This window comes from Rhinolophus ferrumequinum, chromosome 19 (assembly GCF_004115265.2).
Source record: "Rhinolophus ferrumequinum isolate MPI-CBG mRhiFer1 chromosome 19, mRhiFer1_v1.p, whole genome shotgun sequence".
Classification (NCBI taxonomy): domain Eukaryota; kingdom Metazoa; phylum Chordata; class Mammalia; order Chiroptera; family Rhinolophidae; genus Rhinolophus; species Rhinolophus ferrumequinum.
Genome location: NC_046302.1, coordinates 52129080 through 52152215, shown reverse-complemented (window position 1 = coordinate 52152215; position 23136 = coordinate 52129080). Strand labels below are relative to the sequence as shown.

General features: G+C 36.1%; 1 protein-coding gene across 5 annotated transcripts in view; it reads right to left on the bottom strand.

Annotated features, from left to right (window-relative positions):
• Positions 1-1275: 1275 nt before the first annotated feature.
• Positions 1276-23136, bottom strand: part of CDH7 (cadherin 7) — a 127844-nt gene continuing 105983 nt past the window's right edge. For all 5 annotated transcript variants that reach the window (XM_033087710.1, XM_033087709.1, XM_033087712.1 and 2 more), the window contains one exon: positions 1276-8214. In XM_033087710.1, coding sequence (XP_032943601.1) covers positions 7721-8214 — 494 coding nt within the window. In that variant the 3' untranslated portion in view covers positions 1276-7720. The remainder of the gene's footprint in view (positions 8215-23136) is intronic.

The window sequence follows — 23136 nt, the reverse complement described above, 5'->3', positions numbered from 1 at the left end:
CTTGTCTTCATTTCTTTCTCCTTTGAAAAAAGTATTAACAACACCTTCCTTGTGCAATTTGTACACTTGTAAGAAAATTGAAATCACATATTACATTAGACTGTCCTTAAAGTGAAAATCGCATAGCTGTGGAACATTTTTATTAAGATAATCGTATATAAAAATCAGTCACCTGGAAGAAAACATCAAACTTTCATTACAATAGGGCTCGTTTTCTGTATCCAGTGGTCAGGAGGTGTAAATCAGAAGTCTGGTCGGCGTTACCAGGCTACAGAAGTTGCATTGTATCTCAACTCTTTTGAGTTATCAAAAATTTGGGAAATTATTTTCTTTTATAATAACTTTATCTACTATAATGTTTCTTTCCTTTCCTTTCCTTTCCTTTCCTGCCTCCCCCCTCCCTCCCTCCCTCTCTCCTTCCCTCCTTCCTTCCTTCCTTAACACAGAAAAGCACACATCAAGAAAACATGGCAAAACTGAGCTTTTTTTTTTTTTACATCACTACCTGGATTCTGACTTGATTCATATCCATTGTGTACAGGTATACACTTACATAGTTCTGAATTGGTACTTATTTCCTATGTCTGCCCCTAAATATCTCAAATACTTAATACTATAAGAGAGTATCTGCTTGAAAGGCAGTGCTTGAGCTGAACAAAAATGATCTCTTCAGGTTCTGAATACATTCAGACTTCAAGTTCTTCCCTAATGTCTCATTTCCAAACCTAAATGAAACTAGATTTTCAGGATCAACTTTGTGGTCAATTGAATAAGCATTTTTGAAACTCTTTTATATCTATTTATTCAAGTGACTCTTAACATAAGTAAAAGCATTGCGGGAAAAAATGGATTCAATTCTTTTTATATAGTTATAATAGAGCCTCATGAATATGCACTAATAGTTTCATTAAAAGTGATGCTGTGTGGTTGACTTATATGAATTGCTCTAAATTCTGAGAAATTATGAAATCTATAGCAAATAACAACTTTACAAATGTGCAGTATTTTTTCAGCATGCCCACATAATTTAATTTTAGAGGTTGGATCCAATAGCTATAATCATGTTTAAAAATAAAAACAAAATGTTAAAAGCCATTGCTTCACTTTAACATTTAACCTCTGTGTGTGTGTGTGTGTGTGTGTGTGTGTGTGTGTGTAGGCTTGATATACATATAAGCTCAATATATACTTAATATATACAATTTGAAGCCAAATATAATATAAAATATAGTATAAACTTGGATAAGAGTTATTTTCCCTTTCATTTTTTGCCTTTAAAATTATTATTATAGATAAAACGAATCTGTTATATTGTTATTTGATCTGTTGCTTTAAAAAGTTGATTACTTTTGAAGTATTGGTCATATTCAACATGCCACATATTCCAGATCTTGGCATACCAAAAAAAGTAATGTTTATATGTACAACAAAATAAGCATGAAGCACTAAGGTAGTAAATCATATGATTTCCCTGCCTATAAAAATGTAAACCATTAGCATAATCTCATTAATTAATGCAATGATAATGTCAGAGTTAACGTTTTGAGTGTATGTTGTACTTCTCAACATTCTCAGTGCTTACATAGTTATTAATGTATTTGTTTGCAATGCTTGTTCACATGAACTTTAAATAACCAGATAACTAATAGCTAAAGTTGAGTCGAAGGGCTTATTAAATCTCATTTTATGAGTAGGCGATCACTGACAAAGCAGCAGTATCCTGTGTATATTAGTTTTTAATCTCCAATGGCTTCTTCATTTATAAAAGGCTAAGTTAAGCTACTGTGAGATATTGGAAGTGCTTTTGAATTATCAAAACAAGAGTACAGGATAGCTTTCATGTAAAGTCAATATTAATGTACTCTAATTCTTTGAAGTGCATGAATTATTAATTACACATACGCCACTCAGGACTGACAAAATTATTAAATTCTCTAGAACCTCATTTTCTTTATTTCCTCTGGATGTCTGCAAGATCACCTAGCTTGTACTCATTAATTGTGTTCTCCATTCCAGTGTATTTGTGATTTGTAACGAGGCTAAAATCATCGAAAGGCCTTCACCTTCCACTCAGTCATCATGAGTGGGAAAGAATTGTTTTTCCTTTGTAATCCCTTGGCCATGCTGATATCCTTAATTCTTATTAATGATTTAATTAGTCTGGGTTAGACTCCAACCTTTAAAAGCCTGATAAAATAGCTGGTTTTCGGCAGTGACTTCAATTAATTACCCCAATTGTTTCTTTGAATATTCTTTCCCAATTTAGAATAATTATTGTTTGGGTTTTTTTTTCCCTTAATGTGTATTTCCAAAACCAGAAATGATCTGTGTTTACCATATAACAATAAATATAATCAACCTTATTACATAATTTCCATTATTTCCCCTAATAAAGTCATATATTTTTACAGTGTTTTACAGTTTACACAACATTGTCATTTAATCATCTCACAGGTCTCTAAAACAGACAGGATGGTACTTAACTCAATTTTAATCATGAAGCTCTAAAGGTTCAGAGAGTTATAATGGCAACCAGGGCCACGCCAAGAGATGCTGGACTTGGCCTCTGATCCAGAGTGTATTACCACAGACTACCGATACTCTTACACCACACTGATACTCAAAAGGCCAGAGCCCAGGACACACCATAATCAATACTTCACACTCCGCATTGTGTAACAATGAGTTTGGGCACACACAATAAAAATAAAATGAGGGAATTATCCAGATAGTTCAGCTAAGTGCTCTCCCTTTAGCACCAAAATCCTTCTGATTTAAATTAAATTAGATTATGGAAGCAAATAAAATATTGTTCCCTTCAGTTAGTGTCAAATTTTCTAGTCTTATTGCCTATCAGGCACCTGCCAAATGATAATAGTATACTGGCATTAACAAGGTAATACTAGGCAATATTTTAAAGGTCGCTGCAGACATACTTCCCAATGCACCCCAATCTCTCTCTCTCTCTCTCTCTCTCTCTTCCTCTCTCTCTCTTCCTCTCTCATCCTCTCTCTTTCTCTCATCCTTTTCAGTTAAACTCTGAGCCAGTACAAGTTAGCATATCAATGAAAAAGTGTCAGAATGTCACACATGCTGGCTGTCTTGTTTTTGCCTAAAAAATTACCCCTGGAATTATACTTTACAATGCCTGCCAAATCACAACCTCAGATAACTCCCATTTTTCTTAAGGGCTTATCCCACTTCTCTGAAACAATATCAATTACGTTCAAAATGTAAATGCTATTACTCCTTTCTTCCTCTTTTGATTATGATGATGATTTGTCAGCAAGCATTGTATTAGTTTTCCATGTCACACTTGCATATATTATCATATACACACACTATACATTATCATTAATTTAACAATAACTTACATTTTTAATATCAGATGAACATAGATTAACAGAAAATATTTTCCTTACCTATTGTCAAACATTTCACATGCTTCCAGCTGCCTCCAGACCAGAAAGAGTTAAAAATCGAAGCTTTTTATTCAATTTTAATTAGATCAATTGTAAATAAACCTTTAAATAGTGATTCAGAAACAATTATGGTAATGAAGAGTTTATGAGTCAACAGAGGTAAAAATTGGAAATTTGAAAATCAATATTTGCAACTAGTGTTTAAAAATTTTTAAATATTTGAACTAGTGTTTTCTGCCTCTTCCAATATATTTATCTTAATTCCTTTTGAGCTCCTTTAGATTTTATATTTGAATGCTAAGACCATCTGCATGTAAGTTTCTTTGGACATGTGGGCAATCACACAAATAACACTCATACTTTGTATAACTACACCATTTACATGACAATAATTTCTGAAGCCTATTCATCATCCAATGTAATTGTGCATGATGTTAAAATAATTTAAAACATTCTCAGAGGGCAGAACGAAAAGGCAGCTATCATTACCTAAACATTATTACTTCCTGTCTATCTTGTAGTTATCTAACCAGGATTCATATCAAAAGGAAACTTTGTTCCTGGCTACCTCTAGGTAATTGATCTACTCACCGCCTTCCCCTAGCCAATCTTTTCGTGTTGTCTCCCTCCTACCTTTGCTCTGCATCTGACCTTGGAATATCGTTTCAACATAGAGACCAATTTGTGAATCCAGAATGGCAATTTAGGCTTGATCTGTTCAAGTTCACTTTCTGCGTAAGATTTAGTCTTCGTATTTGTTATGCTGGCTTAAAATTATGCATTGATAACATTTCAAAATAGGGGCTTGGACGTATTTCTGTGACGTGGACAGTAACAAGTAAAATGCAAATGATTTTTCTTAAAGAAGTGAAATTGTTCAAAACATGCATTACTTTGTGTACCTTGAGTTTCCAATGGTATCCCCATATTGACAAATGGAAAATATGTAAATGCATTTCTTCACTATTGTCTGGACTTGAAATTATTAAGCCATTGCTTCCCATATTGAAGTGCATCAATCCTTTTCCTTTCTACTCATAGCTCCAAGGATTTGATACCAGGAAATCACCACCACATGCGTATATAACTAGTTGTAAGAAAGAGCATAAATTCCTTTCATTTCATTATTTGATATTCTATTCATTCATACTGTATTTACAATCATGAGTTTTCCTTTTATAAAGTAACTTAAGCAGGGGAGCATTGGTATTTTTTTTTTAAGTTTATTGGGGTGATAATTGTTAGTAAAGTTACATAGATTTCAAGTGTACAATTCTGTAATACATCATCTATACGGTGATGGAAGGAGAACTGACTCTGGCTGGGTAAAAATTTAACAACTGGTTCTCCCAAAGAAAAAAAGTAGTGTTTGCTGATTTCCACACTGGTCTAAATATAACTACCATGGCTGACTTCAATATATAACTAAATATAACAAAATGGCATCTCTGGAAGTGGAGTTGAAAGAGATGGCATCATTGGTTCTTGGGAATTGGTTCTAGCTGGCTCTGTATACCACTGAATTTTAGTGACCAGATAGTACTGTGTTTCCCTGAAAATAAGACCTAACTGGAAAATAAGCCCTAGCATGATTTTTCAGGATGACATCCCCTGAACATAAGCCCTAATGTGTCTTTTGGAGAAAACCTTAGTATAACACCTGGTCTTATTTTTGGGGAAACATGGTAGGTATTTATTTAAATGTTTTTGGAGACCCTCTTGACTTGTTTTGACATTTTTTTTTTCTTTTTAATCGATCAACAGTTCTACTTTCTGGTTTTAAAACATAGCGTATCTCTCAACTATTACACTAGATAGCCATATGTAGCATTGGATTTCTGAAAAGAAAAGAAAGCTAAATAACAAATTCACCATCATTACAATTAAGCTCAACTAGAGTACTTCATATAAATTCCACCTATGTTACGGAAATTCTTCCAATCACATCAAGCATTTTTTAAAAATACCATTGAATTAAGTTCAATACTGCACTGATACATAATCTTCCACATATAAAATGGCAGTTGGGTATATGCAAGAATTTCAAATCTTTATTTAATAACTTGAGTCTTTTCCCAATATATTACTACCAATATGAAAAAAAACGAAAAACAAAACAAAACAAAACAAAACAAAAAACACAAACAAAAGCCAAGAAAATATATTCTTTAAAAGGAGAGAAAGCAAGGTGAATAATGTGGTATTTCTTTTCTAAAATACATCCAAACCTCCATTAAGTGATATGTGCAACAATCAGCAGTTTTGACATCATAACCCAAATGTTCTAAAGTATTTTATTGTCTTGCAGACAACAAGGGGATTATTACAAAACTGTTGTCTCAGCACCTTCCTGACTCAATACCTACATAATTCCTACACCACATAGTGACTTTCTTGAAAAGGATATAAGTATACTATGTTTTGTTGTTTTTAATTTGAAAAACTTATGTATGTGACTAAAAGTAATGAACAGTATCTCTGTTATGAAATTGGTTTTTCATATATATATTAATACTGCAAGAAGCATATCTATTTAGTCATGAAACAGTGTCTACAAAACTTTATTCAAATGAAAGGACTGTTTGCAGATGATCAAATTTATTCAATTACTTTGATGAATCTGAAGGCCACTTTCACATACTTCATTTCTAAAGGTGGACTGCAAGTTCACAGACTGCTACGTGGTTTCTCCTACTGTCATCAAAATATTGATATTCTAGTTATATCATTTGTCTTTCAGGAAGAAGCAGTTTTAGAACATAATTTTCTATAGTGTCCACCATCTATAGATTAGGAACCCTACAATTCTTTATAAAAGAACAAAAAAGAAAAAAAAATTCCATTTGTCCTTGTATATATGCACATTAAACTATTTTTTGGGAGAAAACTGATAGGTAGAAATATTACTTTAGTTGTAAAATTCTTCTTTTTAAAGAAGCACATCTCAAGCTTAAACACATGTAATCATTTGAAATTTCTCTCCTCATTTTGGCACATCTAAACCAGTATAGAAATTATACATTGCATGGTTTATTCTTGAGGAACAAAGCTGCATCAGAATTTAAAGATGGGTTTTGAAATTTATAACATTATATTGTTTAAGATATATTTTTAAAAGTCAGTCTTTTACTCAATATGTTTACAGCAAAAGAGGTTGGGGTAGAACAAATTCTCAAAAGTCTTTGAGGCATATAGAACTTGTGACCTTGAAAAAATAAATCTTGCATCAAAGAACAGCTCAATTCTCTCTGAAATCTTTCTAAAATACAAATATTTTATTCCGATGTTTTGTATATTCCAATGGCTCAAATGACTTCTGTGTCCCTATAGCTGTGCTCCTCTCTGAGATATGAATTGCAACAGGACTCAAGCACTCTACTATTTTTCCTCCATTTCCATGTTTCATTTCCTTTGTGTAGCTCAGAGTGGAGAAAAATCAGCATGTTCTGACGAGCTAGACAACTATGAGGCAATAAGATAGACCTGAATTTAATGGAGATTGGAGCTCCAAAATAAATATAACACCATGTGTCAAATAAAAAAAAGAACTTACATATATTCTCCTGTACAAATCAGAAGAGATAAAAAACATCAACGAATAGACAGCAACTTTTTTTCATACCTACACAAGCATCTCAAAACGATTGCACACATTAAGAATGATTTACCTTTTTATTTGGAATACTTCACATTTATTTGCTAAACAATGGTTTATGTTGCCTTAAACCAAATTTTAGTGGCTTGTATTGGAGGATTGGGGAGGATTTTCTAAGAATTTATATATTGCTAAATAAAATATACTTCCTAACTCACAGCAATAAAATTCTGCTGGATTCTCTAATCTAACAAGCTAAAAGCATCACTATAAATTCAATCTGTCCCAAGTTTTAATATGCAAGAAGTTGCAGGACTTTTCAGTGGCACATTGTGTTCTATTCTTCTCACTAGCAGTACCATGAAGGTATGTACGGGGCACCCTTGGTTCACTGACGACATCAGGCACTACTTTCTCATAGAGGTTAGGTGCCTTTGCAGGTATCTGAGAGTTGCTATCTATTCACAAACCACTGAGCATTTCTTTTTATCAAAAAAGCCTTCAAACGCTCAGAGTCTGTGGTCAGTGCGGTCCCTTGGATAAATCTAATGAACATATGCTTCACCAAGGCAGAAACCTAAACAGTTAAAAATGGAGATATATTTACAACCATTTTCTCTAGTAAGTGGAGTTCTTGGGTTCTGCGTGTAGTGTTTTTTGCTTTTACTTGGTCTTCAGTACATTCCAAAGGAACGTTCCAAGGCTATGAGTACAAACTCTCCTGGCCGGTTCCATACATGTCTGCGAGTCGTTTAAAACGGGGCCCCCAGTCACTTAGGTAGTCGTAATTCTGATCAGAGTTTGAGCTGATGGAATCTAAGGAGCTCAGGGATTCAGCCACGGAGCCATTGCCTTCAAACGCGTACGTCTGCAAGGAGTCATACGGGGGGGCACAGGGGTCCACGTCAGCTTCTTTCAGTCTTTCCCAAATAAATTCCCGAAAAATGACATTATCCGGGATGCTTTTAAAAGTCGGTCGACTCAAGAACTGAATTTCGGGCGTCACGTCCCTCCGGGTCTTGGTGTCTCTGATGACGTTGAGGTTTCTCAGGGCCGCCATGTCAAAAGCTTCCGTGTCTTCCTCTCCTCCACCCTCGTCATCGTATCGGACGATATTTTCTCTGATATCTCTCTCTTCATCAAAAATGAGGGGCTCTTTTTTCCGTCTTCTCATGGTGACAATCAGGAGGATCAACACTGAAACAATGAGAAGCAAAGGGAAGGAGTCAGCAAGGTCTCTGTCCCTCATCACGCCCCCAGGAGGCCTCTGATGTTGATTCAGATTTTCTGCCCTTTAAAAGGAAATGAATTGGCTGCCAGCTTACATGGGAATTCACAACAAGCAGATGTGTTAAAACTGCTAAAACGCCTTTAAAATAGAATGCTTTATTACATCAAAAGAAATCCTTTTCCACACCTGTTCAGAATTGATTGCCTCCCTCTTCAACGTAACCACCACAGTATTTGATAGAGTAAATTGAAGGGCCAGTTCAGGATAAATATAATAATTTCAAAGCTATGAAACACAAAGGGATTTTTTTGAACTCCTTAATTGCTGGAAAGGCAAAGCGACATTCATAAATGTTTTGGGTATAATTTAGCAACTGCAATTTCAGAAGGAAATGGATTACAGCATTTGGTCAGGTTCTTTGAAGAAATGCCTAGTGCTTGTCTATGAAACTCAGCTGTTAAAGAAAACTCAGCGTGTCAGGCCACATACAAAGATTAAAAGCGTCTCTGTAATAAATTGAGTCCCACATTTAGTATGAAATATTAAACTTGGTCTTTATGTATTATACCAGGAGAGATAATGTAGGTTGTGAGATTTTCAGCATTAGCTAAAGATAGATTTAAGAAATCAAACATCCCTTCAATGTTAGGAATTTTCCTTCCCATATCAACATTAATAATTAGATAATAAACCGCATGTTTGTACCAGAGAGCAAAAAAGATCAAGGACCCTCGCTATACACATGAATAAGGAGCCGGCTCTTCTGTGAGTGCTAGCTGAAAGGGGAGCATTAGATTTCATGGCACCTTGATTAAGTCAAAATGCAGTAGAATAGATATTTTTAAATTTTGAATTTTAAAGATATACAAGTTAATGAATTATCTTTAATGGATTTTTTAAATTTTAAAAAGTTTTTCAATTACAGTTGACAAGTAATATTACGTTAGTTTCATGTGTACAACCTAGTGATTAGACATTTATATAATTTACAAAGTGAATACCCCATTAAGTCTAATAACGGTGTATGTGACACCACACATAGTTACTACAATCTTATTGACTGTATTCCTTGTGCGGTACTTTACCTCCCCACGACTATTATTATAACTGGCAATTTGTACTTCTTAATCCCTTCACCTTTTTCACTTATCCCCCAATCCCCTCACATCTGGCAACCATCAATTTCTTCATCATAGACATGAGTTTGTTTCTGTTTTGTTTGTGCGTTTATTTTGCTTTTTAGATTCCATGTGTGAGAGAGATCAAATAGTATTTGTCTTTCTACAGCTGACTTATTTACTTAGCATAATACCCTCTAGGTCCATCACATTGTCGCAAATGGCAAAATTTCATTCTTTCTTATGGTTAATATTCCATTGTATAAGTGAGTATGTACCACCTCTTATTTATCCATTTGTCTATCGATGGATACTTAGGCTCCTTCCATATTTTGGCTATTGTTAATAATGCTGGGACAAATATAGGGGTGCATATATCTTTTCAAATTAGTGTTTCAGATAAATACCTGGAAGTGGGATTGCTGGGTCATATGGTAGTTCTATTTTTAATTTTTTGAGGAACATCCATACTGTTTTCCATAGTGACTACACCAATTTACAATCCCACCAATAATGCACAAGGGGGTCCCTTTTCTCCACATCCTAGGAAACGTTTGTTGATTTGTTGATGATGGCCATTCTGACAGGTGTGAGGTAATATACCACATTGTGGTTTTAATTTGCATTTCTCTGATGATTAGTGATGCTGAGCATCTTTTCAAATGTCTTTTGGCATCGGAATGTCCTCTTTGGAGAAATGTCTATTCAGGTCCTCTGCCTGTTTTTTAATCATATTGTTTATTTTTTAGTGTTGTGTGAGTTCCTTACATACTTTGGATATTTACCCCTTATTGGATGTATCATTGGCAAATATCTTCTCCCATTCTGTAGATTGTCTTTTCATTTTGTTGATGGTTTCCTTTGCTGTGCAAAAAATTTAGTTTGATGTAGTCTCATTTATTTTTTCTTTTGTTTCCATTGCCTGAGGAGACATATCCAAAAAAAAAAAAATATTGCTAAGATTATGTCAGTGTTTACTGCCTATGTTTTCTTCTATTTAATCTATTTTGATTTTGAGTTTATTCTTGTATATAGGAAAGCAATCCAGTTTCATTTTTTTGCATGTATCTCTTCAGTTTTCCCAACACCATTTATTGAAGAGACTGTCTTTACCCTATTGTATATCCTTGCTCACTTTGTCATAGATTGATTGACCATATAGGCGTGGGTTTATTTCTGGGCTCTCTATTCTGTTCCATTGATCTGTGTGTCTGTTTTTATGCCACTACCATGCTGTTTAGATTACTATAGCCTTGTAGTATAGTTCGATATCAGGTACATGCTATCTCCAACTTTGTTCTTTCTTAATATTGCTCTGGACATTCAGGGCCTTTTGCAGTTCCATATAAATTTAGGATTATTTGTTCTAGTTCTGTGAAAAATGTCATTGGTATTTTGATAGGGATTGAATTGAATATCTTGCTTTTGGTAGTATGACGACTTTAACAATGTTAATTCCTCTGATCCACGAGCACAATATATCCTTCCTGTTATTTGTATCTCCTTCAATTTCTTTCTTTAATGTCTTATAGATTTCTGAGTACAGGTTTTTCTACCTCCTTGGTTAAATTTATTCCTAGGCATTTTACTCTTTTTGAAAGAATTGTATATGGGATTAGTTTAATTTCTCTTTCTGATAGTTTGTTATTGGTGTATAAAAAACGGAACTGATTTCTGTATATTTCTATCCTGCTACTCTACTAAATTCACTGATTCATTCTAATAATGTTTTGGTGGGTTCTTTATGGTTCTCTATATATGGTATCATGTCATCTGCAAATAATGACAGTTTTACTTATTCCTTTCCAATTTGGATGCCTTTCATTTCTTTTTCTTATCTGGTTGCTGTGGCTAGGACTTCCAATACAATGTTAAATAAAAGTGACGAAAGTGAACATTATTGTCTTGTTCCTGATCTTAAATAAAAAGTTTTCAGCTTTTCATTGTGGGGTATGATTATTAGCCATGAGTTTTATATGGCCTTTATTATGTTGAGGTATGTTCCGTCTATCCGCACTTAGCTGAAAGTTTTTAATCATAAACAGATGTTGGATTTTGTCAAATGACTTTTCTGCATCTACTTGTATGATCACATGATTTTTATTCTTCATTTTGTTTATGTGATGTACCACATTAAGATTTGAGGCTATTGATCCAGCCTTGCGTCTTGGGAATAAATCCCACTTGATCATGGTGTGCAATCTTTTTAATGTTTTATTGAATTCAATTTGCTAAGATTTTGTTGAGGATTTTTGCATCTATGTTCTTTAGAAAGATAAGCTTATACTTTTCTTCTTTTTCTTTTCTCTCCTTTTTCTTTTCTCTCCTATTTTTTTTTTTTTTTTTTTGTAGTGTCTTTTCTGGCTTCATAAAGTGAGTTTGGGAGCCTTCTCTCCTTTTCAGTTTTTTTGAATAGTTTGAGAAGGATATGAATTAATTCTTCTTTGAATGTTTAGTAAAATTCATCTGTGAAGCCATCAAGTCCAGGGTTTTGGTTCGTTGGGAGTTTTTCAATTAGTGACTTGATTTTGTTAGTAACTAGTCTGCTTAGGTTTGTTGTTTCTTCCTGCTTCAACCTTAAAAGATTGTAGGTTTTTAGGAATTTATCCATTTCTTCCAGGTTTTATAATTTGTTTGCATATAAAATTGTAGTATTTCCTTATAACCTTTTGTATTTCTGTGGTGTCAGTTGTCACTTCTATTTATGATTTTATTTATTTTGGTCCTCTTCTATTTTACTTTGATGAGTCTTGCTAAAGGTTTATCAATTGTGTTTATCTTTTCAAAGAAACAGCTCTTGCTTTTATTGACCATTCTGTATTTTTTAGGCTATATTTTGTTTATTTTCACTCTGATCTTTATTATTTCTTTCCTTTTACTCACTTTGGGCTTCGGTTATTCTTCTCTTTCTAGTCCCTTTAGGTGTAAGGTTAGATTAAGATTTTTCTTGTTTCTAGAGGTAGGCCTGTATTAGTATAAATTCCTTCTTAGAACTCCTTTGATTATGTCTTATATATTTTGAGTCATTGTACTTTTGTTTTCATTTGTCTCCGTGTGTCTTTTGATTTCTTCCTTGATCTCACTGTTAACCTATTCATTGTTTAATGGCATGTTATTTAGCCTTCACGTGTTTGTGTGTTTTTCAGTTCTCGTAATTGATTTATAGTTTCATACAATTGTGATTGGAGAAGATGCTTGGTATGATTTTAAGCTTCCTACATTAATTGAGACTTTTTATGTGGCCCATCACATGGTCTATCCTGAGAAATAGTCTATGTATTCTTAAAACAAATGTGTATTCTGCTGCTTTGGGTTGAAATGTCCTAAAATATCAAATCCATTTGATCTCTCTATTTATGTCCATCAATATTTGCTTTATATATTTAGGTGTTCCTCAGTTGGGTGTGTAGATGTTTGTGAGAGTTATATCCTCATGTTGGGTTGCTCCCTTTATCTCTTTAGTATGGCTCTGGTGTCAGCAAAATCCACCCTTTAGGTGTGTCGCTTATAGAGCTGGTTAGGTGGTACTCTAGTGTGGTTTGAAGCTGGCCACCAGGTGTGTCGGTTCTGGAGCCTCTTGGGAGGGCCTCCAGTGCAAAGTCAGCTGCAGGCTTGTGGCTGCCTGGTGGGAGCTACAATTGATCTTTGGTTGGTTGCCACCTATGCTGAGCTTGCTGACACTTGCGATTAGCTACACTGTGAACCAAGGCCAGCTGCAACTAGTGCTGGGCTTGGGACCATTTGGTAGGCACCATACTGTGACCTGAGGAGAGCCACCAGTTGTATTGGGTTTGTGGCCACTTACGTGAAGCTACATCCCTAGCCATCACTGGCTGTGGCTTATACTAGGCTTTTGGCCACATGATGGGAGTTACAAATTGAGACTGGTTACCACTTATATCCAGCTTGGGACTATTTAGCAAAAAGTGCAAGACATGCTGGGGCCAGCTGCTGCTTTTGGGGGATTTGTAGACCTTTTAGAGATTTTTGGAAAGCCCACAGTGCCATCAGAGGCCAGCCACTTGTGTGGAAAAGCCCCTGGGAGTGGCTCAGGCCGGGTGTGTGAGTTGGGTCTCGTGGGGTATCAGGGAATCACCAGGACTGGGCAAACTGGTCAGCCAGGTTAATGGAGAGATCAGAATTAGTGCCCATTTGTCTGCTGGCTGGGTGGGGGAAAGATTCAACAGAGGAACAATGGTGACTGCCAGTGCTTCGGTCCCCATAGAGAGCTGCCCTGTCCTCTGTCACTCCAGCTCTCACCCTGTAGTCCATCGATTCAGTCCCTCACCATATGTCTCTGGTACTTTTCGAGCTACTGCTCCTGCACTGGAGACGAGAGTGAGTGGCTTTGTGAGTGAGTTTGGGCAGGGCCCCTCAAGAGAAACACCTGGGACTCCAGCAGCCGTCCATCTCACTCAGATTCCATCCCCTTTGGTTTTCACAGTCAGATATTATGGGGACTCCTCTTCCTGGCACTGGTGCTACCATCTGGGAATGCAAGTGTGGGGCTGGGACCCCTTGACTGAGATATCCTGCCTAATGCTTAACTGCAACACGTGGGTGGGGAAATGCCAGTTCTGCAACTACACCCCTCCTACCAGTGTCAACATGAGGTCTTCTCTGTATCTTTAGTTATAGAACTTCTGTTCAGTCAGTCTACAGGGAGTTCTCAGGGATGGTTGTTCTATAACTTAGTTGTAATTTTGATGTCACGGGAAGAGGTAAGCACAGCATTTACCTCCTGCGCCATCTTGACTAGAAGTCATAAGTGGATTTTTTTCAATAAAAATGGAAAATTTTTTTGGCGATTTGTGACAATTTGACAAAATTTGCAGGTAAACCATGTAGTGTAGAACTATCAAAACAAATAAGAACAAGCTAGGTATGTCATGCATGTATACAGTATATATAGCTATTTTATCATTTACTACCATAAAACATACAAAAATCTATCAAAAAAAGTTAAAATCTATCAAAACTTACAGAAACACAATACATGGTGCCATTCGTGGTCAAGAGAAAGGCAAACAAATGTAAAGACGCAGTATTAATTCCGAAGTGCATACAATTAACTGTATACTTACTACACTATAGTAATACTTTCGCAGCTACCTCCTGTTGCTTTCGCAGTGAGCCCAAGCGTTGCCAGTATCTGCTTCCAATGCCACGTGACGTTAATCATCTCTGTGTGAGCATTTCATCTCCCCAGTTAACTGTGGTATCTCGTGGTTCTCACATATTTTTCACAGTGTTTAGTGTAATACCATAAACCTTGAATAACACCATGGGACCCATTTGCAGTACCACTAGTGGTGCTGGGAGGACTCCCAAGCAGGAGAAGTCATGACATGACAAGAGAAAGTGGAATTGCTTCATATGTACTTTATATTGTGGTCTGCAGTTGTGGATGCCTGCCATTTCAAGATAAATGTATCCAGCATAATGACCATTGTAAAAAAAAAAGAAAAGGAAATTCATGAAGCCATCACTGCAGCTATGCCAGCAGGTAACAAAATCTTGCACATTTTTTGTGAAATACCTTTTCGTCAGTACCTTGTACTGAAAATACAGCTTTTATGTGGGTGCAGGATTGCTAGATGAAAGGCATACCTGTGGACTCTAATAAGATTTGAGAAAAAGCAAAGTCATTATATGAAACTTAAAGCAAAAAGAAGGTGACAGATCTAAAGCTGGAGAATTTAAGGCCAGCAAAAGATGGTTTGATAATTTTAGAACAGTTTGGCTTAAAAAATGCCAAGACAACAGGAGCAGCAGCTTCTGCCAATGGAGAGGCAGCAGAATAGTTCCCAGATGCAATTAAGAAAATAATTGTGGAGAAAGGATATCTGCCTGAACAGGTTGTAGAAACAGACAAAAGTGCCCTATTCTGGGGAGAAAAATAGCATACAGCACACTTATTAGTAGGGAAGAGAAGCAAGCAGCAGAATTTAAGGGATAAGCTAACTGTTCTGTTTTGTGCTCATGCAACGGTCCAGTTTTTGAGCCGCACTGCTCTTATCTATAAAGCTGCTAACCCCCAAGCCTCAGGGGGAAAGATAAACACCAGCTGCCAGTCTTTTGGTTGCACAACAAGAAGCCCTGGACAACAAGAACCCTTTTCCTGGATTGGTTCTAGCGATGCTTTGTCCCTGAAATCAGAAAGTACCCTGCCAGTAAAGGGCTGCCTTTTACAGTTCTTTTGATTTTGGAAAAAATGCCCCCGCCACCTAGAACTCCATGAATTCAACACCAGAGGTGTCTTAGTGGTCTACTTACCCCCAAACACAACGTCTCAAATTTAGCCTCTAGATTGGGGGGCATGAGGACCTTTAAGTCCCATTATACACGGTGCTCTTTAGAAAGGATTGTCAAAGCTATGGAAGAGAATCCCGGTGGAGAAAACATCGTGCAAGTCTGGAAGGATTACATCATTGAAGATGCCAACATTGTAATAGAAAAAGCTGTGCAAGCCATCAAGCTGGAAACAGTAAATTCCTGCTAGATACAACTGCAGTATGTTGTGCAAGACTTCACAGATTTATGACAGAACCAGTCAAGGAAATCTGAAAGAGATTGTGGAGATAGCAAAAAATGGTGGGGAGGTGAGGGTGGGTGAAGGGTTTCAAGATCCGGACCTTGGGGAATTTCAAGAGTTAATAGACACCAGGCCAGAGGAACTAACTGAAGATGACTTGATGGAGATGAGAGAGTCCAAACCCGTGCCAGACAATGAGGAAGACGTAGAAGCAGCAGAAGGGTTCTGATTATTCAAGATGGCTTCTGACTTCATTTACGACATGGACCCTTTTACTATGATATGGGCACTGAAACTAAAGCAAATGGTGGAAGGAGTGGTACCACATAGAAACATTTTTAGACAAATGAAAAAGTGAAAAGGTCAGGTAGCATTTTCTGTGCATCTCTGTGAAGTTACACCAAGTGTGCTTGCCTCCCGTCCCCCTTTGCCAGCCCCGAGGCAGCAAGACCAGCTCTTCCACTTCCTCCTCAGCCTGTCTCTCTCACTCTCTCTCTCACACACACACACACACACACATACACACACACACACGTAACAATTCTTTTTTATATTCTATTGTAAATATATTTTCATACTACCAATACATTTGCCTTTTGATGCTCACGTAGAGTGTTCAGTAAAGGTGAAACACAAGACACCCCTGGGTGTTTCAGTTCATAGATACAATACACGTTAAGGATATTAATATATTATGAAATTTATCTTATTTCCCAGACTTACTTGAAGCTGAAAAAACTGTGAAGTGGTTTAGAAAGTTAGACAAGTTAACATTTCAATGACTTGGGAGAGTATTTTTTTCCAACTATTTGAGGATGTAAAAAAATAAATTTTAACCTTTATGTAGAGTAAGAAGTAACTGCTTTTCAGGATCTATGGAGATAATTCCTGTATTAAAATTACTTTCTAAGTAAGCACAAGATTATGCAGTTTAAATGTTTTGTTACATGTCTTTTCTGTTCCTATAGACTATAGGTGTGAGCAGAGACTAAAGAAAAGATTTAGGTCTAGCTGAAATCTAGACATGTACTTATATTGTGCTGCTTGTTCATGAACTTACATATCCATTTAACAAACAAATATATGTTAACCATTTAGTATATGCATTAGGTATGATGAGATCATGTTGCACTTACAAGCAGGGATAATACATTTCCTCACGGAACTCACACTTAAATAAGGACAGTTAAATACGACGACTAAAAGTAAAAGTATTTTTCTGAATGAAAGAGGGAAAAAGATATATATCTTTAAAGATATATGTTAGGGGAAACAGGTACAGACAAAGAAAATTTAACTGAGGGTAACTGAACTTGGTTTAGGGGGGCAGAGGTGATATTCTTGGCACAGTCAACCAATGAGTGACTTGGCACAGTCAACCACGTGACTGGAGAATAGATAGAGAAAGAGTTAGGAGGTAAGGTTGGAGGATGCAAGCACCTAGAAGACCCTGCAGGCCCAAGAGCCAACGTGCTTTATGAAATACGTGATATGATCAGATTTGCTTTTTGGAAAAAATCATTCTGATTGGACCGAGGATAGGAAGACGGGAAGAGCAGATGTTAGAAAAGCATTAAGAATGCTACTGCAGCAGTGAAAGCACAACGCCGACCTAAATTTCTGGTTTTAGAACTCAGTTTCATAACATTCAAGTCAACATTTCGTGAGTATCCCAGTGTGTAGGCAATAGTGCTGGGTCCTGGTGAAACCCTACCAAGAGTTTTGTAGGCTTTGTAGGCTGTATATACACACAGTAGAAATCCGAATGCAATTCATGTAAGAAGGCACAGAGACACACAGATGTAAAGAGGCATGCAGGCCAGAACAACACCATTCTGCCCAAAATGAGAGAAATAAAATGAATGAGGGAGAAAAATACAGAAGCATAAAACACATCCCATACTATAAATTACTAGGCCCCTTTATTCTCACTTTCACTGTGGTCTGTGACAGATATATATCCAGACATTTAAACAGGAACATGGTTTTTACTTAGTCATCTTGAACGTATTTCAGTCCTACGTTCCTAACCAACTTCCTAGAGGTTAACCATGACATCAGTGGCCCCTACAATTAAGAAGCCCTTATCTCCACTACACTTCTATCAAAAGATGTCTTATCATCTTGAAGACGCAGACACTTTAAGTCATCCAGATTTGCTATAAAAGAACTTGGAGTGTGGTCCTCAGCTCAATATCTCAGTGTCATCCTGAATGCCCTCTGCTTATGAATGTATGCATTCTCAATATCGAGTCTTGGTATCCAGAACTTGACAGAATTCGGCAGATGTGGTACAAAACTAAATAAGGTTACTTATATTGAAGAAGGGCTCTTTCCTTTAATGTATTTAATTATTTTTTTTTACACGTATTTCAATGTTGAGTCTGGGGTTCATTTACACCTACTCAGTTATCAAGCCACATCTTTTCCGTTCTAAAGCTCTGTAAAAGGTTGTCATTTTAAAACCAGTTGCAAGAATTTATATGTATACCTGTTAAATATCACTTTCTTAAGTTTAACCCATTGTTCACAAACTATGACCAAAGTGTTAAAGCTGAATTTCATTTAATCCAACAGTATTTTTACGGAACACTAATTTGCTAAAACTGTAAGCTTATGAGGGCAGGGCTATTACTCTGAACAGATGTGTCTTATGCACAAAGAACGATACTTAATGGTAAGTATTCACTGAATAAATATTTGTTACAAAAAGTACAGGCAATGTATTGTCACTAGAGATGCCGACAGCCCTGATCATTAATAAGTTCAATATTCTGTATAAAAAAGAAAACAACTATTATATAATGCAATAATTATGCAGATATATAACATTTGCTAGGAAAATATGTATGGGAAGGTATGTTCTGGCCAGGATGCTCAGAGAAAGTCCCACAAAAATGATGACATTGAGGTAAGACTTGAAGGATGAGCTAGCCATCATCAAGAGAAAATATTTTCTCTATAGTCTATATGATAAATCAAAATGTATTAGTCATAAAAGAGTTGCCTAAATCTTCATTATCCAATATGGTAGCCACATGTGGATACTGAGTGGGCTATTCTGAATTGAGACATGCTCTAAGTATAAAATATCCACATGACTTTAGACTTAATTTTTATAAATGAAAAATATGTTAATTTTATATTAAAATGATAATAGTTTGGTTATACTGCTTTACATAAAATACGTCTGCATTTATTTCATTTCTTTTTATTTTTGCTAATGAGGTTCTTTGAAAATTTAAAATTACATATGTGATTCACAATTCACACTTGTGAAGCACAATATATGTCTTTTGGACAGCTGATGTAAATGAACGATTCAGAATACTAGAACAAGTTTAATTGCATATGGTCTTAAGGAATGCTACTACAAAATTTTATTGCCAAATGACATACTAAACTGTGAAACAGCAATTATATTACAATTACTACTGTTATCTATAAGATGTAACTGAATATGACCTACTGTAAATGAAAAATCTGCTAGAACAATCTGTGTGCAATTTCACAAATTTATTATAAATAACTCTGTTTTTTAACTCTTTGCTCTTGATCCTGTTGATTTGCATAAATATTACTAAAATCGGTTACTTAGGCAAGGTATTTTATCTCCCTCTGCCTCAGTATTCTCCTCTCCAAAATGTAGATTATAAATAGAACTTATCTTAAAGAAACTAGTCCATAGTAACATAATGAAGATTAGTGAGCTTACAGCATTTGTAAAGTGCTTAAATAGTGCTACACATAGTAAGCATTACCTAGTTTTGTTAAATATCATATATTGTGAACTTCCATAATCAAGTCAAAAAATTCAGTTCTATTACTTTGGGTCTTATAAAAGTTTTAGTCATAGAGCTGGTTCACAGAAAGAAAGAAACTTTACATGCACTCACATGTGATTTTGATAACTCCCGCCTCAGATAGCCTGATACCTTTGAGAGGTGAACAGGTATCAGGATATGTCTTATTTTGTGAGCTATGAGAAACATGTGGATTTTATGTAAGTACATTTGATGTATATGAAATGTTTCAAGAAAATAGTTTATGTTTTGAAAAGTGAAAGGGTAAGAAAAACGTAGGGGTTCTAGTTCAGTCTAGCCGTGATCACAAAAGGATGTCACTGGAGGTTAACATTGAAGCTTAAATCTAAAGGATGAGAGAAGTCAACTTTTGTGCTACAGAATTACAGATATATGCAAATCTCCAGTAATCGAAGGCCAACATTGTATTTTTACATATGAAGCTAATATATTATTTATAGTCACAACGATAAGTAAATATGTATAACTAATAAAATCCAAGTGTGTGACTGAGATAAATTTTAACAAATGAAGTATCCTTGAAATCTCTACTGCAATATTTTCTTTATATTTAATCAGATTCTAAACTTTACATGTTCTCATTATTTTTGTCTTGAGCCTTTACATAGTTCTAGGGCCATTAACCTGAAAGTATAATTTGAAAACTTTTAACCTGTGCCATATCCATTTTGTATAAAAATTAAACAGATAGGCTCAAACTCAGAAAAATGTCTTAAAACCGTATAATCTTAGGAAATGGGAAAATCAGGGTCCAATAGAGATACTACTTGTGGATAATGGGAAAAATAAACTCAAATGTTCTTTTCCACTAATGATTGCATTCAAAGCATTCATGGGTTCTTTCGGCATGCAGGTACAGCTTGCCTTCTATGTATCAGATCTGCATGTTATGAAGTTCCAGGTATATAATGATACAATAATGCTCAGAGGACTGGGTCAAGATTGCAGAGTACATAGACAATGAGGTCACCTCCAGTCACGGACATACCAAAAAATCACAACTAAATATAGAGCAAAAATCAGTGAGAACCACCTGAAGACTAGCTGAACAGAATTTCTGTAACTCAAGATATAAAGAAGAAGCCATGCCAAGTAGAAGGGACGGGGCTGGTCAGGTCCCAAACCTGCAGTATGGCAATTCAGAAATGGGGGGTATATCCCTCCTGAGCCCCACAACAGACTCCCTCGCCCAGGGTATGTGTGTGGGAAGAGGAATCCCCACAGTATCTGGGTTTGAAAACCAGTAGAAGTTGTGTCAGAGAGAGATAAAGGGCTGTGGGAGACAGAGACACAGCTATTAAAGGGCTTGCACACAAACTCATTCACACCAAACTCCATCATGAAGGTAGCAATTTGAGAATCTCTTGGGTCCTATGGGTGGAATTAAGAAGGCTAACCTTTGGGCAAAGGCTGGAAGGGCAGGAATTGGTGCAAAGTCTCTCTGGAGACAGAAGCACTGGCAATCACAACTGTTTCCTTCTTCTGTTGTGTTCTCCTTCCACCTGTTTGGCTCAGCACAGACAGGTGCCAAATCAGTCACTCTCCATTAACCTGGATAACACTGTTCTCCCTTCCTCATCATTGCACTGAAATGCTGCCCGCCAGAGCCTTCCCCAAGTGGCTCCAGACTTGCCAAACCTGGTGACTAGCCTCAGCTTACATATTAATAGTAACCTTTCCCACACAGCCCCAAGCCTTGTACAAGTGGTGACCTGATTCAGCTTGCACCACAGGTAATACCAAGTAGCTCCAAGTCCAGCACAAAGAGTGACCAGCCTTGGCTTGCATCAGAGCTACTACCAAGCAGCCCTAAGCCTGGCACCAGTGGCAGCCAGCCTTGGCCTGTACCAGAGCCCCTCCCAAGAGGGTCAAGATCTAACGTATTTGGTGCTGGCTTTAGCCTGCATTAGAAATCTCACCCAAGCATCTCAACAAACTGCACACCTGACAGTTGGCCTGGGTCAGCACCAAAGCCCCTCCAAACCAATTTTACTCCATGGGGCCAACTCTACACACCAGATCATCCACAAGATATAGTGACAGTCCTCAGAGCCAGTTGACCTGAGGGTCAACTCCACCCTAAGATCAGGTATAAGACAAGGGTGCCCACTCTCACCACTTTTATTCAAAATAGCATTGGATGTTCTAGCCACAGAAAGCAGACAAGCAAAAGACATAAAAGGCATCCTAATTAGAAAGAAAGAGGTAAAACTGTAATAATTCACAGATAATATGATATTATATAGAGAAAACCCTAAAGACTCCACCAAAAATTATTAGAAATAACGAATTCAGTAAAGTTGTAGGATACAAAATTAACATACAGAAATCAGTGCCATTTCTATACACTAATCATAAATTATCAGAAAGATAAATTAAGAAAATAATACCATTTAAAATTGCATAAAAAAATACTGGGGAATAAATTTAACCAAGGAAGGAAAAGACCTATATTCTGAAAACTATAACACATTGATGAAAAATACTAAAGACAATACAAATAAATGAAAGGATATACCATGCTCATGGATTGATTGAAGTAATATTGTTACAATGTTCATACCACCTAAAGCAATCTACAGATTCAATACAATCTCCATCAAGATACCAAGGGCATTTTTCATACAGCTAGAATAAATGATCCTAAAATTTATATGGAACCACAAAAAACCCAGAATATCCAAAGCAATCTTGAGAAAGAAGAACAAAGCTCGGGGTATCACGCTCATTGATTTCAAACTATACTATAAAGCCATAGTAATCAACACAGCATGATACTGGCACAAAAACAGACTCATAGATCAATGAAACAAAACAGAAAGTCCAGAAATTAACCCACATTTATATGATAAATTAGTCTATGGCAAAGAAGGCAGGGATATGCAATGGGGAAAAGACAGTCTCCTCAAAAAATGATGTTGAGAAACCTGGACAGATACATACAAGATTACTTTCTAAAGGTGGATCACTTTCTTACATTATATGTAAAAACAAACTTAAAATGCAAAAACCGACTTGAATGTGAAAGCCGAGACCATATATTATAGAAGAAACCATAGGCAGTAAACTCTTTGACATCAGTCTTACCAATATTTTCTGATTATGTCTCCTCAAGATAGGGCAACAAAGGCAAAAAATAAACACTGGGATTGTAACAAATTACAAATATTTTGCACAGTGAAAAAAAAATCTACAAAAATAAAAAGACAACCTACTGAATGGAAAAAGATATTTGCCAATGATATAGCTAAGAGGGGGTTAATATTCAAAATATATAAAGAACTTATACAACATAAAAAAAATCCAATTTAAAAATTGGCATAGGACATGAACAGAAATTCTCCAAAAAGATACAGTCAGATAGCCAGCAGGAATATGCAAAGAGGGTCTATGTCACTAATCACCGGGGGA